The 19,639-nt window shown below is 46.6% G+C and overlaps 1 protein-coding gene across 3 annotated transcripts in view; it reads left to right on the plus strand.

The window, feature by feature from the left end:
* The window catches only part of BABAM2 (BRISC and BRCA1 A complex member 2), a 242,828-nt gene that overhangs the window by 39,669 nt on the left and 183,520 nt on the right, over window positions 1-19,639 (plus strand). For all 3 annotated transcript variants that reach the window (XM_088467937.1, XM_088467938.1, XM_088467939.1), the window contains exons 5-6: window positions 9,347-9,541; window positions 16,798-16,872. In XM_088467937.1, the coding sequence (XP_088324063.1) occupies window positions 9,347-9,541; window positions 16,798-16,872 (270 nt within the window). The remainder of the gene's footprint in view (window positions 1-9,346; window positions 9,542-16,797; window positions 16,873-19,639) is intronic.

A 19,639-nucleotide genomic window follows, 5' to 3' on the forward strand; every position in this document is an offset into this window, starting at 1 on the left:
CGACGGCGGGAGCTCCGTCGTGCGCATGCGCCAGACACGACGAGCGAAGGACTTTCCTTCGCTCGTTGTGTCTGATCAAAGGGGGCGTGCTGTCGATGTTGATTGACAGCACGCCCCCTTTGGTGGGCGTGCCGGGGGCATGCCTCCCTGACGGGGGCGTTCCCACGGGAACGCCTCCCATCAGAAGCCGGCCCACTGACATCACTAGTGATGTCAGTGGGAGTGATTTTGGCTCTGATAGAGCCAAAATCACTCCGGGCCTTGCGGTTGAAAACCTCAACCGCAGGCTCCGGCTCGCAGTTTCGATGGTCGCGATGGTCAAGCCCATCGCGGCCATCAAACTGCACGCTCGTATAGGCTGTGGGTGGTGACCCACAGCTATACGAGCGTCCAGGAGGACGCTCCATTTTTATGGACGGCGGCCCTCATTCAGAGCGTGCGGCTCTGAATGAGGGCCTTTGCTTTCTAATGGAAAAGAATGCAAATGTATTATATTCCCTTTTACTCAGCTTATTACAATTATTACTTGAAGACAATTCTCCATTATAGAAATGTCAGGTCTCGTTTTCTGAGTGTACAGCATATAGCGGTTTGCACATAATGAGCGATGCTTGTGGAATTTTATACCCGCCTTGTCTGTAATGTGTCACTTTTCTCACCCCCGCACTATACCAGCCAGACCTGACACATTGCTTCATCCCAGCTCATCTGGGTTTTTTTTAGAAGGATTTATAGAAATGGAACATACAGATGTACATCTATAGTGTATATTGTATGATCTGTACAAACATGCCTTCCCGAGCAGCCCATACGCCTGTATTATGCTGTGTACACACGGGACGACTTGCTCGATCATCGATATCGATTTTTTTCTATTTAAAAGTGAACGATTTCATCAATGATCATGAACGATATCTGACAGTATTTAAATGATGAAGAATGCATAGATATCGAGCATGTTGGCCAGCCTGTATGGTCGACCTCCGATATCGTTATCGTCCATACGGCCACGCGCATCGTTGGTCGTTCAGTGCAGAAAAGTCAATGATATGAACGATCTAATGATAAAAGATATCCTTATCGTTCATATCGTTCACAAAAATCGTCCCGTGTGTACGCAGCTTACACTTCTCTTTCTTGAAGTGGTTTGGGCCTTGCTGATGTGATTTTGCTGTGAATGGTGTTGCCCCTGTGCAATAGCACATCACCATAGCCCCAACCCACTGTGCAGTGACTCCTTACCATAGCCTGCTAAACAATGGCACCTCACCATAGCCCTGCCCTAGCTTGTATGGCACCTCACCATAGCCCCGCCCCTGCTGTGCAATCACACTTCACTATAGCTCTGCCCCCCCTCCTCCTGTGCAATAGCACATCACCATAGCCCCCAACCCACTGTGCAGTGACTCCTTACCATAGCCAGGCCCCTGCTAAACAATGGCACCTCACCATAGCCCTGCCCTAGCTTGCATGGCACCTCACCATAGCCCCGCCCCTGCTGTGCAATGACTCATCACCATAGCCCTGCTCCTGGTGTGCAATCACACTTCACTATAGCTCTGCCCCTCCCCATGTGCAATAACACATCAAAACTGCACCATTACGCACCCTACACTTGTCTCTTGGACCTCCCACATGTATATGAGTCAGCCCCTCATTTTGTGTGTGTGTGTGTGTGTGTGTGTTATAGCTGCATGGCGTCCTATATTTTTATCTCTTTAAATGTCTACATCTTCTAGGCAGGTGAGATGGTTAATAATAAATCTCAGTAATAATGAGTGAATAGCCCATGTACTAACAGGAACACATTCCCTGTGCTCCTGAAACTCATCCTCTGATAGCATCACACTGCCAGGTCTTATTACATTGGCTCTGGCCGATCACATGACACCAGAGCAACAGCAAAGTTATTCCCTCATCAACCGCTAATTTAACGGAAACCTCATTATAACTCAGAGAGGGAATGGGACAATTTTCTAGCAGAGTTTTTCTCAAGAATGCTATTTGAGTAACTGTACGTTGCATTAGGCATTTACTTGGGTTTTACTGTTTTTACATCCTTATCTGGATTACAGCTGCAGTTTAGGCTCGGCAGCAAATATTTCTACATTTTTTTTCATTTATTTTTTGCAATTTATACTTATTGATAAGCCAACACATTCAAAAGAATCCTTAACCATATCATAGCTGGTACATAAACAGCGAAAACAAAGGCAAAACGGAATGCATGATATAAAAATAAACAGTAGTGTAGGATCACAGTTTTTCCAAATAAACATCTTCTAATAAGTATACAAACAACAAAAGAATAGAAATGTAATCCTAATAAAAAGAAAAACAAAAGAAAGCAAAATCCTCACTGCCAAAGAAAGAGTAAACATCAACAAAGGAATATTAGGGAAGACATGGATCATACCGTTTCACCCTTCCCTCGAGGACGGGCAGCTACCTCCTTCCTCTTCTCCACCCTTACCTCGTGCAAAGCGATTTGTAATTATCAGATTCTTCATACAGGAGCCCGGGGTACCAAATCGCTGTGAAATCTTGGTGGCTATTTCGTAGAGGTAGGATAAGGTCATGCATAGACATATAATGGTCAAGCCGAGTACACCATTCTTTCATGCTGGGAACGATAGCCGACCTCCAATGTACTGGGATGACCGCTTTTGAGGCACTAAGTATATGAAGCAGTAGAGTTTTCTTAAAAAGTGCCTGTGGTCTTCTTAAGAGGTTCAAAAGCCAGAAGCTTGGGCATGTGGGTAGGTCTTCCTGTAGGATTCCACCCGCAGTCTCTACTACCCAAAAGGGACGTAATAATGTGCATTCCCACAACATATACAAAGGAGTGCCCAAAGCCATATTACATCTCCAGCACAAATTGGGCACCCCAGGGATACATCTTGGCTAATAAACTAGGACAACGGTTCAAGATAATGCTTTATAATGCATCTCCATTGCCAACATATTAAGTGAGCTGGAGAATCTGTTACTAAAAATTTCTGGCCAATCGTCCTCCCCCCCCCCACTAATCCCTGCAGATCTACCTCCCAGTACTTCATGAATTTAGGCCTAGTGGAAAAGAGATGCTCTATAAGTAATTTGTAAATAGACAACAAGGGGTGCGGAGGATATGAATGTGATGTGCAAATGTTTTCCAACGGGGTGAGCCCACGTCAGTAGGCACTAGTGGGTTCCAGGCATAGGAGAAAATACCTAACGTGGAGATATTTCCATATGTCCCTGTTAGAAAGATCCCATTGAGCCTGAATTAAAGGGAAACTCATAACACCAGAGGAATCGAGCAATTGGCCTGCTATCGAGATTCCCCGTAAACGCCATATAGGGAATGAGTTGGGAGAAAGGCGGGTTTCCAAACAGTGTAGTTAAAGGGGAGGTGCTCGTTGAAAGAATTGGTTGGGACCGGAAATGCTGCCAGCAAGGAGTAGTAGGGCCCAGCAAGGGGTGGCGTGATCTAGGTAGGGTATGTAGCCAGGGCACAAAGTGGGAGTAGAGGCAGCTTCTATCGCCAGTTGTAAACCCCTCCAAATGCTTTCATCTATACAATACCTCATGCTTGAAACATGTCCTATGAACCGCCCACACATAATCTGTAATGACCCAGTGCAATTCCGTGAACCAAGAGTGCGGTATAGAAATGGGAACAGTTTGAAGAAACATTAATTTTGATTACTCCTATCCTATTACTATTGCTGTACAACTATATCAAAATGTAATTGAGGAACACGCTTTGGAATCTGACAGGTTTTAATCTGATCTTTCTTAAGTACTTCCTGACCATCAAAAGCCTATCGGCGTCCTGTCCTGTTAGAAAACACTATCCCCTGACAGGGAGTAGATAGGCACCTTGCCATGAGGGCACTGCCACTGCTGTCAGGCTGGTAATGATAACAGCCTCTGTCTCAGTATAGCTAATTTGATATTTATTAGCATTTCTTCAATCTCCTATGGTTACAGCATTGCTGGCACAAGAAAGCTTACACTAGCTAACTGCAGCCAATTAACCAATCGTATGACAGTTATGCTGATTAAAATCTTCTTTCCTTCATGACCAAACTGAAAAAAAAAATACATATTATTTTGCAGTCATCTTTGATTTTCAGATTTCCAATTGTCGTTCTGTAGGCATAAGACATATACTGCATCTGGGATCTGGTGAGAATGTTGACCGGTTCTGAATGTCGACATTCAGTTGTCGATGTGGTTAAATGACGACATGTTCATAATGTTGACATTCAGTCTTTGGCTAGGGTTAGGCTTAAATAAGCAAAAAAACCTACGTCAACATTCTGGTGCCAACATGTTAAATGGCGACATTTTAACCATGTCGACATTCTGACTATCAAAATTTTGAATGTTGACTTTTCATACCACATCCCTGTAGCTATATAAAATTGCCTTCATGCTTCATCGAGCAGTGGGTACATAGAGAGGTGTTTGATGGGGTATAGAGCCACCCACAGATTTAACACATACTTGCCTTCTCTCCTGGAAGGTGCAGAAGGCTCCCAAATTTTTTTTTTTTTTTGGGGTAGTCCCCCAGACCCTCGGGAGAATGGGTGGATCTCCCCTTTCCGGCCCACTTCCTAGTGAATTGAGAGTTTGGGGAGATACTACCGGGAATCGCCGGTTCGCATGGTGGGGGCTGGGCTAAAGGAACGTGATTCGGTCGTGATGTTTATCCCAGCCTGCGACCTCTGTCGCGCAGTGCTGGAATCGCAAATACAGCAGGGGATATCATACACCTCGTGCGTCATTTGCATGCTTGCAAGGGCGGAATTGCAAAGCTGCCTGCATGAAGGTTTGCTATTGTTTCCATTACTGAATCGCCCCCTTTGTTAAATTTTATTGTTTATATTTGTGACTCATGTTACAACAGAATGGACATTGGAACTGAGGGGACTTGTATATTTATTTAAACCTGCTCTCCTAATTATTTTTACAATATGATTGTTATACTATACACTTACAAGACCCTAAACTTATGATTGGCACACAAACAAAAAAACTTAATGTTAACCGAACTATACTTAACATTAATCTTGACATGTGACTCATGTTACATACGAATGTGACTCACATTACATTTCTGTCCCCAATCAAAGGGCTCTGATCAGGGACTGGATGGCAACTTTTTAGCATGCATGCAGGCGGCCCTGGCAGAGGAGTAGCGTGTAGCCAGGGTGCGTGCTGTGGCGCCCCCCCCCTCAAGTGTTCCAGGGAGGAGGCAGGTCTGTATGGGATTAATGTAAAGTAAAAATAAAGATATGAGGCAGCCCCCTGTAGTGGTGCCCATATGCAATGCCCCCCTGTGCCCCAGGAGAGAACTCTCTTATGCAGGCCTCCAGTAGTGCCCCCAGTAGTGATTCCCCCTTATGCAGTACCCACTATACAGTGGTCCCCCCTGTGCAGTGCCCCTTGTGCCGCCAGTAGTAAGCTTCTTATATAGTACCCCCAGTAGTGATCCCCCCCCCTATGCAGTGCCCCTTATATAGTGCCCCCAGTAGTGGTCCCCCCTGTGCAGTGCCCCTTGTGCCCCCAGTAGTAAGCCCCTTATATAGTGCCCCCAGTAGTGGTACCCCCTATGCAGTGCCCCCAGTAGCAGTCCACCCCCCATGCAGTGACCCTTAAATAGTGGCTTCAGTTGTAGTCTCCCCCCTATGCAATATCCCCAGTATTGCCCTTTTATATAGAGCCCCCAGCAGTGGTCCCCTGATACAGTGCCCCCAGTGGTAGTCCCCTCCCCCCTATGCAGTGCCCCTAGTAGTAGTCCCCTCCCCTTATAGTGCCCCCAGTAGTAGTCCCCTCCCCTTATAGTGCCCCTAGTAGTAGTCCCCTCCCCTTGTAGTGCCCCCAGTAGTAGTAGTGCCCCTAGAAGTAGTCCCCACGGTAGTGATCCCCCCCCTTGTAGTCCCCCCCCTTGTAGTGCCCCCAGCAGTGATCTCCCCCTTGTAGTGCCCCCAGTACTCCTCCACCCTTGTAATGCCCCCAGTAGTGTTCTCCCCCTCGTAGTGCCCCACCTTATAGTTCCCCCAGTAGTGGTCCCCCCCCCCCCTTGCAGGGCCCCCAGTAGTGATCTCCCCCTCGTAGTGCCCCACCTTGTAGTTCCCCCAGAAGTGGTCTCCCCCTCCCCCCCCAAGTAGACACACGTAATAAAAAAATAAAATAAACACTTACCTGAATCCCCGCTCCTGCCGCCGCCATCCGCTCCTCCGTCTGTCCTCCCGGACAGACTATCATTGGCTGCCACTGAAAAGAAACACACAGCTGCCGGCGGCTGTGTGTTTGTCAGTCACTGTGTAGCGCTGACCGAACTCTTGTCCGGTCAGCGCTACACGCGCGGTGCAGGCAGCTGTGTCACAGAGACACAGACGGCCCGCATGGCGCTGCGACCCGGGGGGCACACGGCACCCTGCCCCCCGGCACAGCCCGCCTCTGACTCTGATACATAGTAATCAAACATGTAGAATCCATGTAAATTAAATCAATCCCGAATAACTGTGAAGATGTCTAAAATATTTAATCTGGTGATGGTGGTCGTTTCCAGTTGCTGCCAGCTTGCTCCATTGTGATCACTAAATATTCACCATCTCCGATGTCCTTGATCTCACCTGGGTAACTCTTTCCATCATATTCAAGATAGAACCAGTCAACAACGTTAACTACATCATCTGAGTCACTGTGACCGATGCATTAAGTTCATCAGTAGAAAGAAATTAAGTTGAAAATGTTTCGGCATCTCCTGTGATGCAATTAAATTTTTCTGTATTGTGTCCTATATCTCATGGAATGACCCGAGAGACAGTTACCAACTGTATGTTCATTTGTCTACTGACCTAGGGCCTGATTCCTTACCGATCACTATTGCGATTACGCACGCAGTCCCACTGTGAAAATATGCTAATGATTGTTATCGTAATGCCGTTGCAGCCTAACATAAGGACGCCCACTTTACACACATCCGTAATACTTAGAAAGTCTGCAAAACCATCGGTAACATCGCAGCCTCACGTACACTTGCAAATGGTCTGACCTCACTCAGGAATTTCTAACCGCATCGCACGCAGTGACAGCTCAAGCTGCGTATGGCATCGCAGTGGCTAATTTATGCACAGCGCTGTAACGGCGTTCAAACGCACTGGCACGCCTGCATTTCGTCGACCGCCTCCCCATCAACCCCCCCCCCCCCAAACGGTCACCTCCTGTCAATCACTCTGCAAAATGTCTGCAGAGTGATCACAGTGGAGCCTTTTGTGCACTGCGATGCATGCGCAGTATGCAACAATCGGCCGTCTGCGTGCGGAATCGCAGTTGCGATCGGTAATGAATCGGGCCCCTTGTAAGCTTATTTTAACCTAAATAATATTTAGATTTTGAATACATTATATACATACCTCCCAACATGACCCGCTCCAGGAGGGACACAATGCTCTGGTCCTGGACTTCCCTGGTAAGAGGTGGGGCTGCAGCACAGTTCAAAATTCAAATAGAGGAGTCACACCAACTGTCATTTCACACCCTGCCAAACATCACTGGCTGGGACTCACTGGCAGTTGGTGTGACTCCCCTGTTTGAATTTTGGACTGTGCTGCAGCCCCACCTCTGGAACCTCCACCAATCATACATTACCAGGGAAGTCCAGGACCAGAGCACTGTGTCCCTCCTGGAGAGGGCCATGTTGGGAGGTATGTTATACATACTGTAGATAGCTATGGCAAAATGCATGCAGTAGGTGATTTTTCACCTCAGTATACTGATCATGTGACTTGTTACATCATAAACAGCCTTTGTGATGTCATTCAGCTTTGGTAGAAAGGTCACCATTTTGAATAGAACTGTCCATTATCAACTGTATCTGCTGATTTGACATCAATGTAAGGTAAGCTTACTTTCACCTAAATGTTATACATAAAGTTTGGTAGATAGATGGATAGATAGTTATGGTGAAATTCAGACAGGATGTCATTTATCACCTTAATAGGCTAATCATGTGACTTGCTATAGTACTGTCGGTTATCTTTAATATGTCTACTGACTGTGTAGTAAGGGGCAGAACGATTCGATTACATCTGGTAAGCAGGACATCTCACCAGCCACCCTTCTTCTCCCCTCTCACCTCACTCCTGAGCAGCTCGGAGGCTGGGCAGGCATGTGGTGCGCTCTGTGCTGCTCCGAGCAGGGAGCACTGCGGATGTTGCTGGCCGGGCGGCTCTGTGCAGGGAGCATGGCGCCTTTTCCTTGCTGGCGCTCTACATGCCTGCGTACTCGAGTAATGGTCGGGCCAGCCCTGTGTGTACTGTAAGTTAATTTTAACCTAAATGATATAGATTATAAATTGATGGCAAAATGCAGGCAGTAGTTGATTTTTTTTTTTACCTCAGTATACTGATCACGTGACTTGTTACTTCATAAACAGCCTTTGTGATGTCACTCCGCTTTGGTAGAAAGTTCACTATTTGCACAAACATTCTCAGGGCTTTACAGAGAATATGTGGCCAGAGAATACAGATTGTAAGCGCCACTGGATCAGGGACTGAGGGCCTGATTCAGAGCCGGACGCTATTTGCGCTCGCTCGTTCAGAAAAAGGGGCCGGATATTTTAATAGAGCGCTCGCTCTTTGCGGTCTGTTGACGCCTCTATGTCTGAGCGAGCGAACGAAACTATCGCTCGCTATTTTGTAAAGACGCCCCCTGGCCGTTCGCATCCTACGTCATCTCCGCTATTTATTAGATTAATCGAGTACATCCAAAGGCGTCTGAACTGCTCGCAGTGCTTGTGGTTGGATTTTCCTACCGCAATCATGCGAACAGTTCAGGCTAAGAGACAACCAAGTGACGTGGTCGATGACGCTGCTTTGTTAATTTTGCACACCCTTAAAACGCCCGCTTTGACCGTTTGGCACGCCTGCGTTCGGATCTCCACTCCCCGTTTTCAAGCACCTTCCCCTGTTACCACCCACAAACGCCTCATCCTGTCACTCAAATTAGCAGGCACTCGCTATTTTGCGAACACACGATTTCCGACCGCACTGACTGGTTGGCGCATGCGCATTACGACCCATACGCATGCGCAGATGTGCTAACATCGCTCGAAGCGAACGAGCGGCTGCTTACGAGCGGCTCTGAATCAGGCCCTGAGGTCAATGACTTAATACTCCCTGCATAATGTGTACGTGCTATATAAATCGCTGTTAATTTGTTGTTCTCTATTGATTAATAGCTATTCAGAATCGTGTACTGTGGTGTGTGTGTATCTACTGTATGTGTATATCATTGAGTCGGTGACTATAGGGGTCACAACATGTCTCTCTCTCTCTCTCTGTTGCAGAGCCTGGCGGAATGGGATCCCGTGGAGCCGGAGTGCCTGTTGCAGGTAGTAAAGGAGCTGGTTCAGCAGTATCACCAATACCAGTGCAGCCGCCTCAGTGAGAGCTCACGCCTCATGTTTGAGTATCAGACTCTGCTGGAGGATCCTCAGTATGGCGACAATATGGAAATCTATGCCGGGAAAAAGAACAACTGGGTAAGACCATATGAACTACAGGACTAATTCCTTTGGTAGCCTTCTATTATGTGTGCGTTCACTGCTTTTTCTCTATGGAGCTTATGTAACAGCCTGTGAGATAGAGGGACGGGTGCAATTCTCACAAGTACCGATGCGTCTTTTCACATCTTTGCTGCAGTCGCGCTAAAAAGCCCCTCGTGAAACGCTGCTAGTGCGGGGTGTATTTTTTTTTATTTATTTTTTCACCGAAAATGTGTCTAAGTCTAAATACGATGCAACTAGGACGCACCAGCGAATTGTACTGATTAATTTGATATGTGACACTTGTATATCTAATGGAGCATACACACGGTCAGGTCTGTCAGATGAACGATTTGACCAAATATTTGAACGATTGAACGATTTTTGACTGCGTTAAAACGAATGCAATCGTCCAAGTCTGACTGCAAACACATCAGATGTCAGATATCGTTATCTGACCATCGGCAACGCGCATCGTTCATCGTCCATCGTTCAGGCATGTCAGATATGTCAGATTTTCCTTCAGATATGAACGATTGAACGATTTTTTAAATCGTTATTATTCAGATCTGAAGAAAAATCTGACCGTGTGTATGCACCATTAGTGCGACTGACACTCTGAATCTGTATACGAAGTGCTACAATGTAGCGGCTGCAGCTTTTTTCATTCCATGTTCAATTGTGCTTCATATACAGACTCCGGTGTACACAGATATACAAGTGTCGTAAATCAAACTCATTAGCGCAGTTTTCTGGTGCGTCCTAGTCTCACCGCATTGTGTCTTAGATGCATTTTCGGGGAAAAAAGACGCCCGACAGTAGGAGAGTAGCACAGGACCTGGCTGCTCATTAACGCCAGCCAAGTCGCGCTGCGTGGCGTATTGAGGCTAGGTGTATGAGGACACATCTCTATGCCCATATGTTTAAGGCTGCAAACAGTACCAACCTGTTTTGCCTATAAAATACGCTTTAAAATGACAGGCAAACTCAATAGAATTGCGCCCGTGCCCACATCTTGCAGGCTCTTACATAAGAGTGTATGATATGTGTGTGTATATATATATATATGAATATAGCGTTCCCGCTAGGCTGTTTTAGCGGGGCGCGGCGCCCTGCCCTCCTTCTGGAAGACAAAAAGCACCCTGCCCTCCAGGAGGAGGGCAAAAAGCGCCCTGCCCTCACAGCCTGCGGGTGCCGTTCTCACCCGCGGGACGCAGTGTCCCGCGGGTGGAGAAACATGCGGTGTCCCGGTCACCGCCGGAGAATAGACGCCGGGCGCATGCGCCCGGCATCTATTCTCCCTTTCTGCAGCGGTTGGGGGCTGTCCGGCATTTCCGTAAGCGCCGGGCACGCCCCCAAGTGTGACGAAAGTGCGTCTTATAGACACGCCCCCTTCTCATGACCAGGCGCCCTTTTCGGCCGCGCGCGCCTTGGCGCGCTTAATGTTGCCCTCTCTAGCTCCAGCGCCCCCTGCCTGCCGTCTTTATCTTGCGCTACAATAATGCAGCACCTCAAGTAGCTCCCCTGTCACTGGGAACAAGAAATAACAGAAGACACTTAGAGGGTGCACCAAGCACATAAAAGTCTTTAGCTGAAGACAAGAGCTTAAACATTATATTGTAGCGATGGTAGGAAGATCCAATAAGGAATGTGAAATGCTGGACACTGATGAGAATGTTCCTTTCTTTGGGAAACCTTCTGCGGATTTTTTTCCTCAATAATGGTTCTAAAAAAAAGACCCTCTCACCAAAGAACACCCAGTAAATATGGCCAATTAACTCACGTTAGAAACAATCCAAAAATATTTTTTTTCAGAAATTTTTTATTAAAATTCACTAGTCATATGACACGAATTTAAAACATGTTACTTCATTACTAAAAAATTGCTTACATCAGTATAGATCCAATGCCACCATTTGGGAGAAATAAGTATCCTGCTTCTACCCACACAGGGGTTAGATCTTTTATAGCAGGTTCCTCCCTTAGGGCAATCGGATTCCACAGATATATATATATATATATATATATATATATATATATATTATTATACATACACACACATACAGCAGGTAAAATAAGTATTGAACACATCAACATTTTTCTCAGTAAATATATTAGTAATGGGGCTATTGTAATGCCATTTTCACCAAATGTCAGCAACAACCCATGTAATCCGCACATGCAAAAGAAATCAGACCATAGATGTCCATAAGTTAAGTAATGTGAAATAATGTGAGATTACACAGGGAAAAAGTATTGAACACGCTTACTGAAATATATTTAATACTTCGTACAAAAGCCTTTGTTGGTAATGACAGTTTCAAGACGCCTCCTGTATGGAGAAACTAGTCGCATGCATTGCTCAGGTGGGATTTTGGTCCATTCTTCCACACAAATAGTCTTCAAATCTTGAAGGTTCTGTGGGCCTCTTCTATGAACTCTGGCCCTGATTCAGAGCCGGACGCTCTGACCAGAGCGCTCGCTCTGAATCAGGGCCCACCTCCATAAATATGGAGCGTCCTCCTGGACGCTCGTATAGCTGTGGGTCACCACCCACAGCATATACGAGCGTGCAGGATGATGGTCGCGATGGTCTTGACCATCGCGACCATCGAAACTGCGAGCAAAAGCCTGCGGTTGAGTTTTTCAACTGCAAGGCCAGGAGTGATTTTGGCTGTATCAGAGCCAAAATCACTCCCACTGACATCACTAGTGATGTCAGTGGGGCCGGCTTCAGACGGTAGGCGTTCCCTTGGGAACGCCTCCGTCTGGCAGCCACGCCCCCGGCAAGCCCACCAAAGGGGGCGTGCTGTCAGTCAACATCGACAGCACGCCCCCTTTGATGAGACACTCTGAGCAATGCGGAGCTCCCTCCGTCGTGCGCATGCGCAGTGCAGACCATCAACCCACTTACGAGCGGACAGCCGCTCGCGAGTGGGTCTGAATGAGGGCCTCTGATCTTTAGTTCTTTCCATAGATTTTCAATTGGATTCAAGTAAGGTGATTGGCTGGGCCATTCTAGCAGCTTTATTTTCTTTCTCTGAAACCAATTGAGAGTGTCCTTGGCTGTGTGTTTGGGATCATCTTGCTGGAATGTCCAACCTTGTTTCAGCTTCAGCATCCTGGTAGATGGCAGCAGATTTTTATCAAGAATGTCTCGGTACGATTTTCCATCCTTCCTTCAATTATATGAAGTATGCCAGTACCGTATTCTGCTGAAAAACCGCCCCACACCATGATGTTCCCACCTCCAAACTTCATTGTTGGTATGGTGTTTTTGGGGTGATGTGCAGTGCCATTTCTGCTCCAAACATGGTGTGCATTATGGCATCCATAGAGTTCAATATTGGTCTCATCTGATCAGACTATATTCTCCCAGTATTTCACAGGCTTGTCCAAATGTTGTGCAGCAAACTGTGAGCAAGCTTCAAATGCCTTTTCTTCAGCAATGGAGTCTTGCGTGGTGAGCGTGCATACAGGCCATGACGGTTGAGTGCATTGCTTATTGTTTCCTTTGAAACAGTTGTACCTGCTAATTCCAGGTCTTTCTGAAGCTCTCCACAAAGGGTCCTTGGCTCTTGGACAACTCTTCTGATAACTCCTCTGTCAGAAATCTTGCGATGAGCACCTGGTCGTGGCCAGTTTATGGCAAAATTGTGTTCTTTCCACTTCCGGATTATGACCCCAACAGTGCTCACTGGAACATTCAGAAGTTTAAAAATCTGTCTGTAACCAATGCCATTAGTATGTTTTGCAACAATAAGGTTTCAAAGGTCTTGAGTGAGCTCTTTGCTTTTACCCATCATGAGATGTTTCTTGTGTGACACCTTGGTAACGAGACACCTTTTTATAGGCCATCAGTTGGGACTGGACCAGCTTATATTAATTTTCACTGACAAGGTGCAGGAATGCTTTCTAATTACTGATAGATTTCAGCTGGCGTCTTGGCTTTCCATACCTTGTGCACCTCCCTTTCTTCATGTGTTCAATACTTTTTCCGTGTGTCATTTCACATTATAACACATAACTTAATTTATGGACATCTATAGTTTGATTTCTTTGCATGTGTGAATTGCTTAGGTTGTTGCTGACATTTGGTGAAAATTTCATTACAATAGCCCCATCACTAATATATTTACTGAGAAAAATGTTGATGTGTTCAATACTTATTTTACCCACTGTGTGTGTGTGTGTGTGTGTGTGTGTGTGTGTTAATAAATATATGCGCTAAGTAGTAATAAAAATATACTGTCTGTATGGAGTTTGTATGTCCCACACCCACCTAGGATGTGGGACAAACAAACTCCACACAGACAGTATCTTGGTCAGGAATTGTGGAATTGTCCTCAGGGCTATGAGACTGTTCTGCTAACCACTACACCAGCCTTGTTGCCTCTGGGCAAGCAACTGGTGCTGTCACATTAGTATCTCTTTGTTGAAAGATTTTTTTGTAGTTTTGTTTTTCACACTTGTCCATTGTTTAAATAAATCTGATTTTTAGGGCTTTAACATCAGGTTTTTTGATGGCAGACACTGTTAAAATGCTTTAAATTGCATTCATAACCTGTTAACATCCTGGGTTCGATCTTGCACTCAACCCTTTGTTGTTGTCGATATTTTTGATTGTCGAACTCTTATACCGAACCCCATCAGGTATACCTTCAAATCACCTTTTTATTTGTTTGTTTATTATTCATGTAATTTTAATTCTTTCTTACTATATTAACACTTATTGATTATCTATAACACATCTATACTTTACACTTCACTATCACCTTTTTTCCTTTTTTCGTGTGATGCCCTGGGGATGGTCCTTGGCTGGATTTTTTTGGGGTGCCAGGCACCTCAGATGTGAACCCCTGAATGTGTTATGGTTGCCAGTATAGAGGAGCCTTGACACTGGCCCGGCGCTTAATCATACATTTGGAAATGTATGCAACTAATACCTCTGAATTTCTATTATTATGTAAGGTTCAAGTATTTTTGCTGATATTGTTGCAGTGTGCTGGAGGGAATACCCTTTTCTTCTGTGGTTCAGAGCAAACCCTGCCCTTTACAAGCACCTGTGCAATACCATTAAGCTGATGTGAGCGACCACTATATTTTTTATTATGCCTCCCGTACACTTATGCCCGAGTCTTTAACCATTTGCATTACTTGCCATACACTCATACACAATTTACTTTCAACAAAATGTAAATACTCTCCATAATACAGCCGCAACAAACATGACAATATTACATGCGCGGGCAACAAAGAGAACGGCTATCATTAGCATTTAGGCAGTGACGGCCACCGCCATCCGCATTAACATTACATGTAATTGCAGATACTCTCAGGCGCCCACAAATGATGCGGCTTGGACAGGTTTCTGGATATGACACAGTACGTTGCTGATAGTGTGAAAAAGTGATATACCCGAATGGAGCTGCAATTTACATCACGGTGTGTTGGGTAACAGGGGGTGGTAATATTGATGTCTCTCAAGGCCTCCATTCCAAGTCTTTGCTGCAGTATGCCTGGTTTAGAGTAGTCTTGGATAGAAAGAGTAACAGTATTCTATGCAAATAGAGAGAATTGTGACAATAGTGCAGATAGTACTTATGACTTACGGGAAGAGGAAATGGCTAGTGTGGTGATTTACACAGGCCTGTACAAGGATACACCTTCTCCTGGGTTTTTCCCAAAACATTCTTTTTCTGACATCTCTAGGAAGGAAAGAGTTTCCTTGTTTGATATGTGTAATTTTTGTCCTGTAACATGCTGTAAAGCATACTGGGAGCTCTCATTGCTGTCAGATGAATTCTTATTTATATGCTATTAACTTGTGATTTATTCTCCGTTAGTATCTGTATATATTGTTGATATACGTTATGGGTTTTTTTTTCCTTTTTTTCTTTTTTACCTCGTATTTTTCATTGAGTCAATCTCTGCTACATGGTGCTCTCCTGAGTGTCCTTAGGTGCTGGTCTCTTCTACATGAGGCTCTCCTGAGTGTCCTTAGGTACTGGCCTCTTCTACATGAGGCTCTCCTGAGTGTCCTTAGGTGATGGCCTCTTCTACATGAGGCTCTCCTGAGTGTCCTTAGGTGCTGGTCTCTTCTACATGAGGCTCTCCTGAGTGTCCTTAGGTACTGGCCTCTTCTACATGAGGCTCTCCTGAGTGTCCTTAGGTGATGGCCTCTTCTACATGGTGATCTCCTGAGTGTCCTTAGGTGCTGGCCTCTTCTACATGAGGCTCTCCTGAGTGTCCTTAGGTGCTGGCCTCTTCTACATGAGGCTCTCCTGAGTGTCCTTAGGTGATGGCCTCTTCTGCATGAGACTTTCCTGAGTGTCCTTACGTGATACCCTCTTCTACATGGTGATCTCCTGAGTGTCCTTAGGTGCTGGCCTCTTCTACATGAGGCTCTCCTGAGTGTCCTTAGGTGCTGGCCTCTTCTACATGAGGCTCTCCTGAGTGTCCTTAGGTGATGGCCTCTTCTGCATGAGACTTTCCTGAGTGTCCTTACGTGATACCCTCTTCTACATGGTGATCTCCTGAGTGTCCTTAGGATACAGCCTCTTCTACATGGTCCTCTCCTGAGTGTCCTTAGGTGACAGCCTCTTCTACATGGTCCTCTCCTGAGTGTCCTTAGGTGACAGCCTCTTCTATATGGTCCTCTCCTGAGTGTCCTTAGGTGACCACCATTTCCACATGGTGCTCTCCTGAGGGTCCCTAGATCACAGCCTCTTTCACAGCTAATCACAGGAGAGTATTTAGATAACCGGGTCACCTTGGAAAGTGTTGTGTTTGCCGCCTTCTAATCTCAAGGTGTTGCGCTGATCTTTCAGCCTGGAGAATGGTACAAAAAATAAATGGGCACCAATTATTGTAGCCTTTATGAACCAGGCGACTCATAGGTGAAGGGTTGAATCTTTATATTATCTCTAATAGTGCTATTTATAAACAGAAATGCATCTGGGACTGTTCAGGGCTGGGAACAAAGGACCCTTGGATACTACAATTAACCACATTATTGCAGTCCCAGTATGAGCTGCTTTTTCTCCTCAGCTACTCCGCCACGGTCTCCCCACAGCGCATCTTCTGCCAGTAAGTCCTCACAACAAAGGCTCTCTAGTTCTTCCCAGCCATAGGGTATATGACCCTGCTGCCCATGCACCATCCTGCAGTGATCTAGTATTTATGGACGGTTTGGTGATTTGTTTGTGTCTGAGCTGCTGGTGATTTATGTCTTTTTTTCTTCTCTTTTGCAGACAGGCGAGTTCTCTGCCCGATTCCTCTTAAAGCTACCAGTGGATTTCAGCAATATTCCCATCTATCTGCTGAAGGTAAAATCTCTAACATTATGTAAATCTGCTGCTTTCATTGACGTCTAACTGTTGACATCCCTAAATAATGCAACACCGCCGCTTTCTGTCAGGGCACAGGCCCTTTTGACCTCAGTATGAAGTATATTGACTCCTGTATCCGAGGGATGTAATCAGTGACCACGTCTACATTCATAATGGCAAGAGTTACGATGTCAACATTGGTAAAATGTCAACAGAAAATGTGAAAAATATAAACTTTGTCAGAATGTTAACATTAGGGTTAGGCTGCGGGTGGAGAGGTTAGGGTTAGGCTGCGGGTGGAGAGGTTAGGCTGCGGGTGGAGAGGTTAGGGTTAGGCTGCGGGTGGAGAGGTTAGGGTTAGGCTGCGGGGGGAGAGGTTAGGGCTAGGCTGCGGGGGGAGAGGTTAGGGCTAGGCTGCGGGGGGAGAGGTTAGGGCTAGGCTGCGGGGGCAGAGGTTAGGGTTAGGCTGTGGGGGGAGAGGTTAGGGCTAGGCTGTGGGGGGAGAGGTTAGGGCTAGGTTGTGGGGGGAGAGGTTAGGGCTAGGTTGTGGGGGGAGAGGTTAGGTTTAGGCTGCGGGGGGAGAGGTTAGGATTAGGCTGCGGGGGGAGAGGTTAGGATTAGGCTGCAGGGGGAGAGGTTAGGATTAGGCTGCGGGGGGAGGGTTAGGATTAGGCTGCGGGGGGAGGGTTATGGTTAGGCTGCGGGGGAGAGGTTAGGGTTAGGCTGCAAGGGTTAGAGGTTAGGGTTAGGCTTTAGGGGTTAGGCTTAGGCTGCGGGGGAGAGGTTAGGGTTAGGCTGCGGGGGGAGAGGTTAGGGTTAGGCTGCGGGGGGAGAGGTTAGGGTTAGGCTGCGGGGGGAGAGGTTAGGCTGCGGGGGGAGAGGTTAGGGTTAGGCTGCAGGGGTTAGGGCTAGGCTGCGGTGGGAGGGGTTAGGCTGCGGGGGGAGAGGTTAGGGTTAGACTGCAGGGGTTAGGGTTAGGCTGCAGGGGGAGAGGTGAGGGTTAGGCTGCGGGGGAGAAGTTAGTGTTAGGCTGCAGGGGTTAGGGTTAGACTGCGGGGGGAGAGGTTAGGGTTAGGCTGTAGGGGTTAGGGTTAGGCTGTGGGGGGAGGGGTTAGGGTTGGGCTGCTGGGGGAGAGGTTAGGGTTAGGTTGCCGGGAGAGGGGTTAGGGTTAGGCTGCGGGGGAGAGGTTAGGGGTTAGGCTGCAGGGGTTAGGGCTAGGCTGCGGGGGGAGGGGTTAGGCTGCGGGGGAGAAGTTAGGGTTAGGCTGCAAGGGTTAGGGTTAAGCTGCGGGGGGAGAGGTTAGGGTTAGGCTGCAGGGGTTAGGGCTAGGCTGCGGGGGGGGAGGGGTTAGGGTTAGGCTGCGGGGGGAGAGGTTAGGGTTAGGCTGCAGGGGTTAAAGTTAGGCTGTGGGAGGGAGGGGTTAGGGTTAGGCCACTAGGGGAGAGGTTACGGTTAGGTTGCGTGGGCAGGGGTTAGGGTTAGGCTGTAGGGGTTAGGGTTAGGCTGCAGGGGTTAGGGTTAGGCTGCGGGAGAGAAGTTAGGGTTAGGCTGCAGGGGGAGGTTGGGGTTAGGCTGCGGGGGGAGAGGTTAGGGTTGGGCTGCAGGGGGGAGAGATTAGGGTTAGGCTGTGGGGGGAGAGGTGAGGGTTGGGCTGCAGCGCGGAGAGGTTAGGGTTAGGCTGCAGGGCGGAGAGATTATGGTTGGGCTGCAGGGAGAAGTTAGGATTGGGCTGCAGAGAGAAGTTATGGTTAGGCTGCGGGGGAAGAGGTTAGGGTTAGGCTGCAGGGAAGAGGTTAGGGTTAGGCTGCCCCTGTACTGAGTTTTTTTTTTTTGTCAGGATGTTGTGAATTGTTGGCTTTTTCCAAGACTGGATAATCTTTAGATGTTAGCAAGTGGCAACTTTGGCGTCCTGCTTCCTGCACCTTGTTTCCTGGCACACTCCATCTCCCATGCATTATCCCTGACCTGGTACGACACCAATATTATTGGTGATGCTGATCAGACTCTTACCTCCACACTACTGTTTTTTTATTAGTAAACAAATTGAAGAGTCTGCTGTATTGTGCTATAATGAGACCCTCAGTTGGCCTATGAAATTTATCCTACCCGGTCCGATCGCAGCACTGGTGACTTATCATCCAGACACAATGCAATTTATTGTGTATAATTGCTCCTAAGTTTCCAGCGTGTCCACGTTGTATCGCATGACATTCCGCAGCTTCATCGTTTGTGTTTTCACTACTTTTGTAACTGAACTGAATCAATTCTAGAAAGATACAGGTGCGCTGGTCATGGCCACCGGGAACATCTGTTCATTGCAAAACTGTTTTATTTTTGTTTTGTTTTTATTTTTTAAATGGAAAGTTTATTCCAATTCAAAGCAGTAATACAAAGTGATCAAATTACAGCACTGAGAAATAAGCAAATTATACAATATATTATGTATCATATTATAACGATATCATGATGAGACTGGGTATGCCGCAAAACCAAACAGTGTGATTAATTGTGTTTAATGGTGCATACACACGGTCAGATTTTTCCTTTAGATCTGAACGATAACGATTTAAAAATCGTTCAGTCGTTCATATCTGAAGGAAAATCTGACATATCTGACATGCCTGGACGATGAACGATGCGCGTTCCCGATGGTCAGATAACGATATCTGACATCTGATGTGTTTGCAGTCAGACTTGGACGATTCCATTCATTTTAATGCAGTCAAAAATCGTTCAAATCGTTCAAAAATTTGGTAAAATCGT

This window comes from Taudactylus pleione, unplaced genomic scaffold, assembly GCF_031769625.1.
Source record: "Taudactylus pleione unplaced genomic scaffold, aTauple2 ptg000079l, whole genome shotgun sequence".
NCBI classification, from domain to species: domain Eukaryota; kingdom Metazoa; phylum Chordata; class Amphibia; order Anura; family Myobatrachidae; genus Taudactylus; species Taudactylus pleione.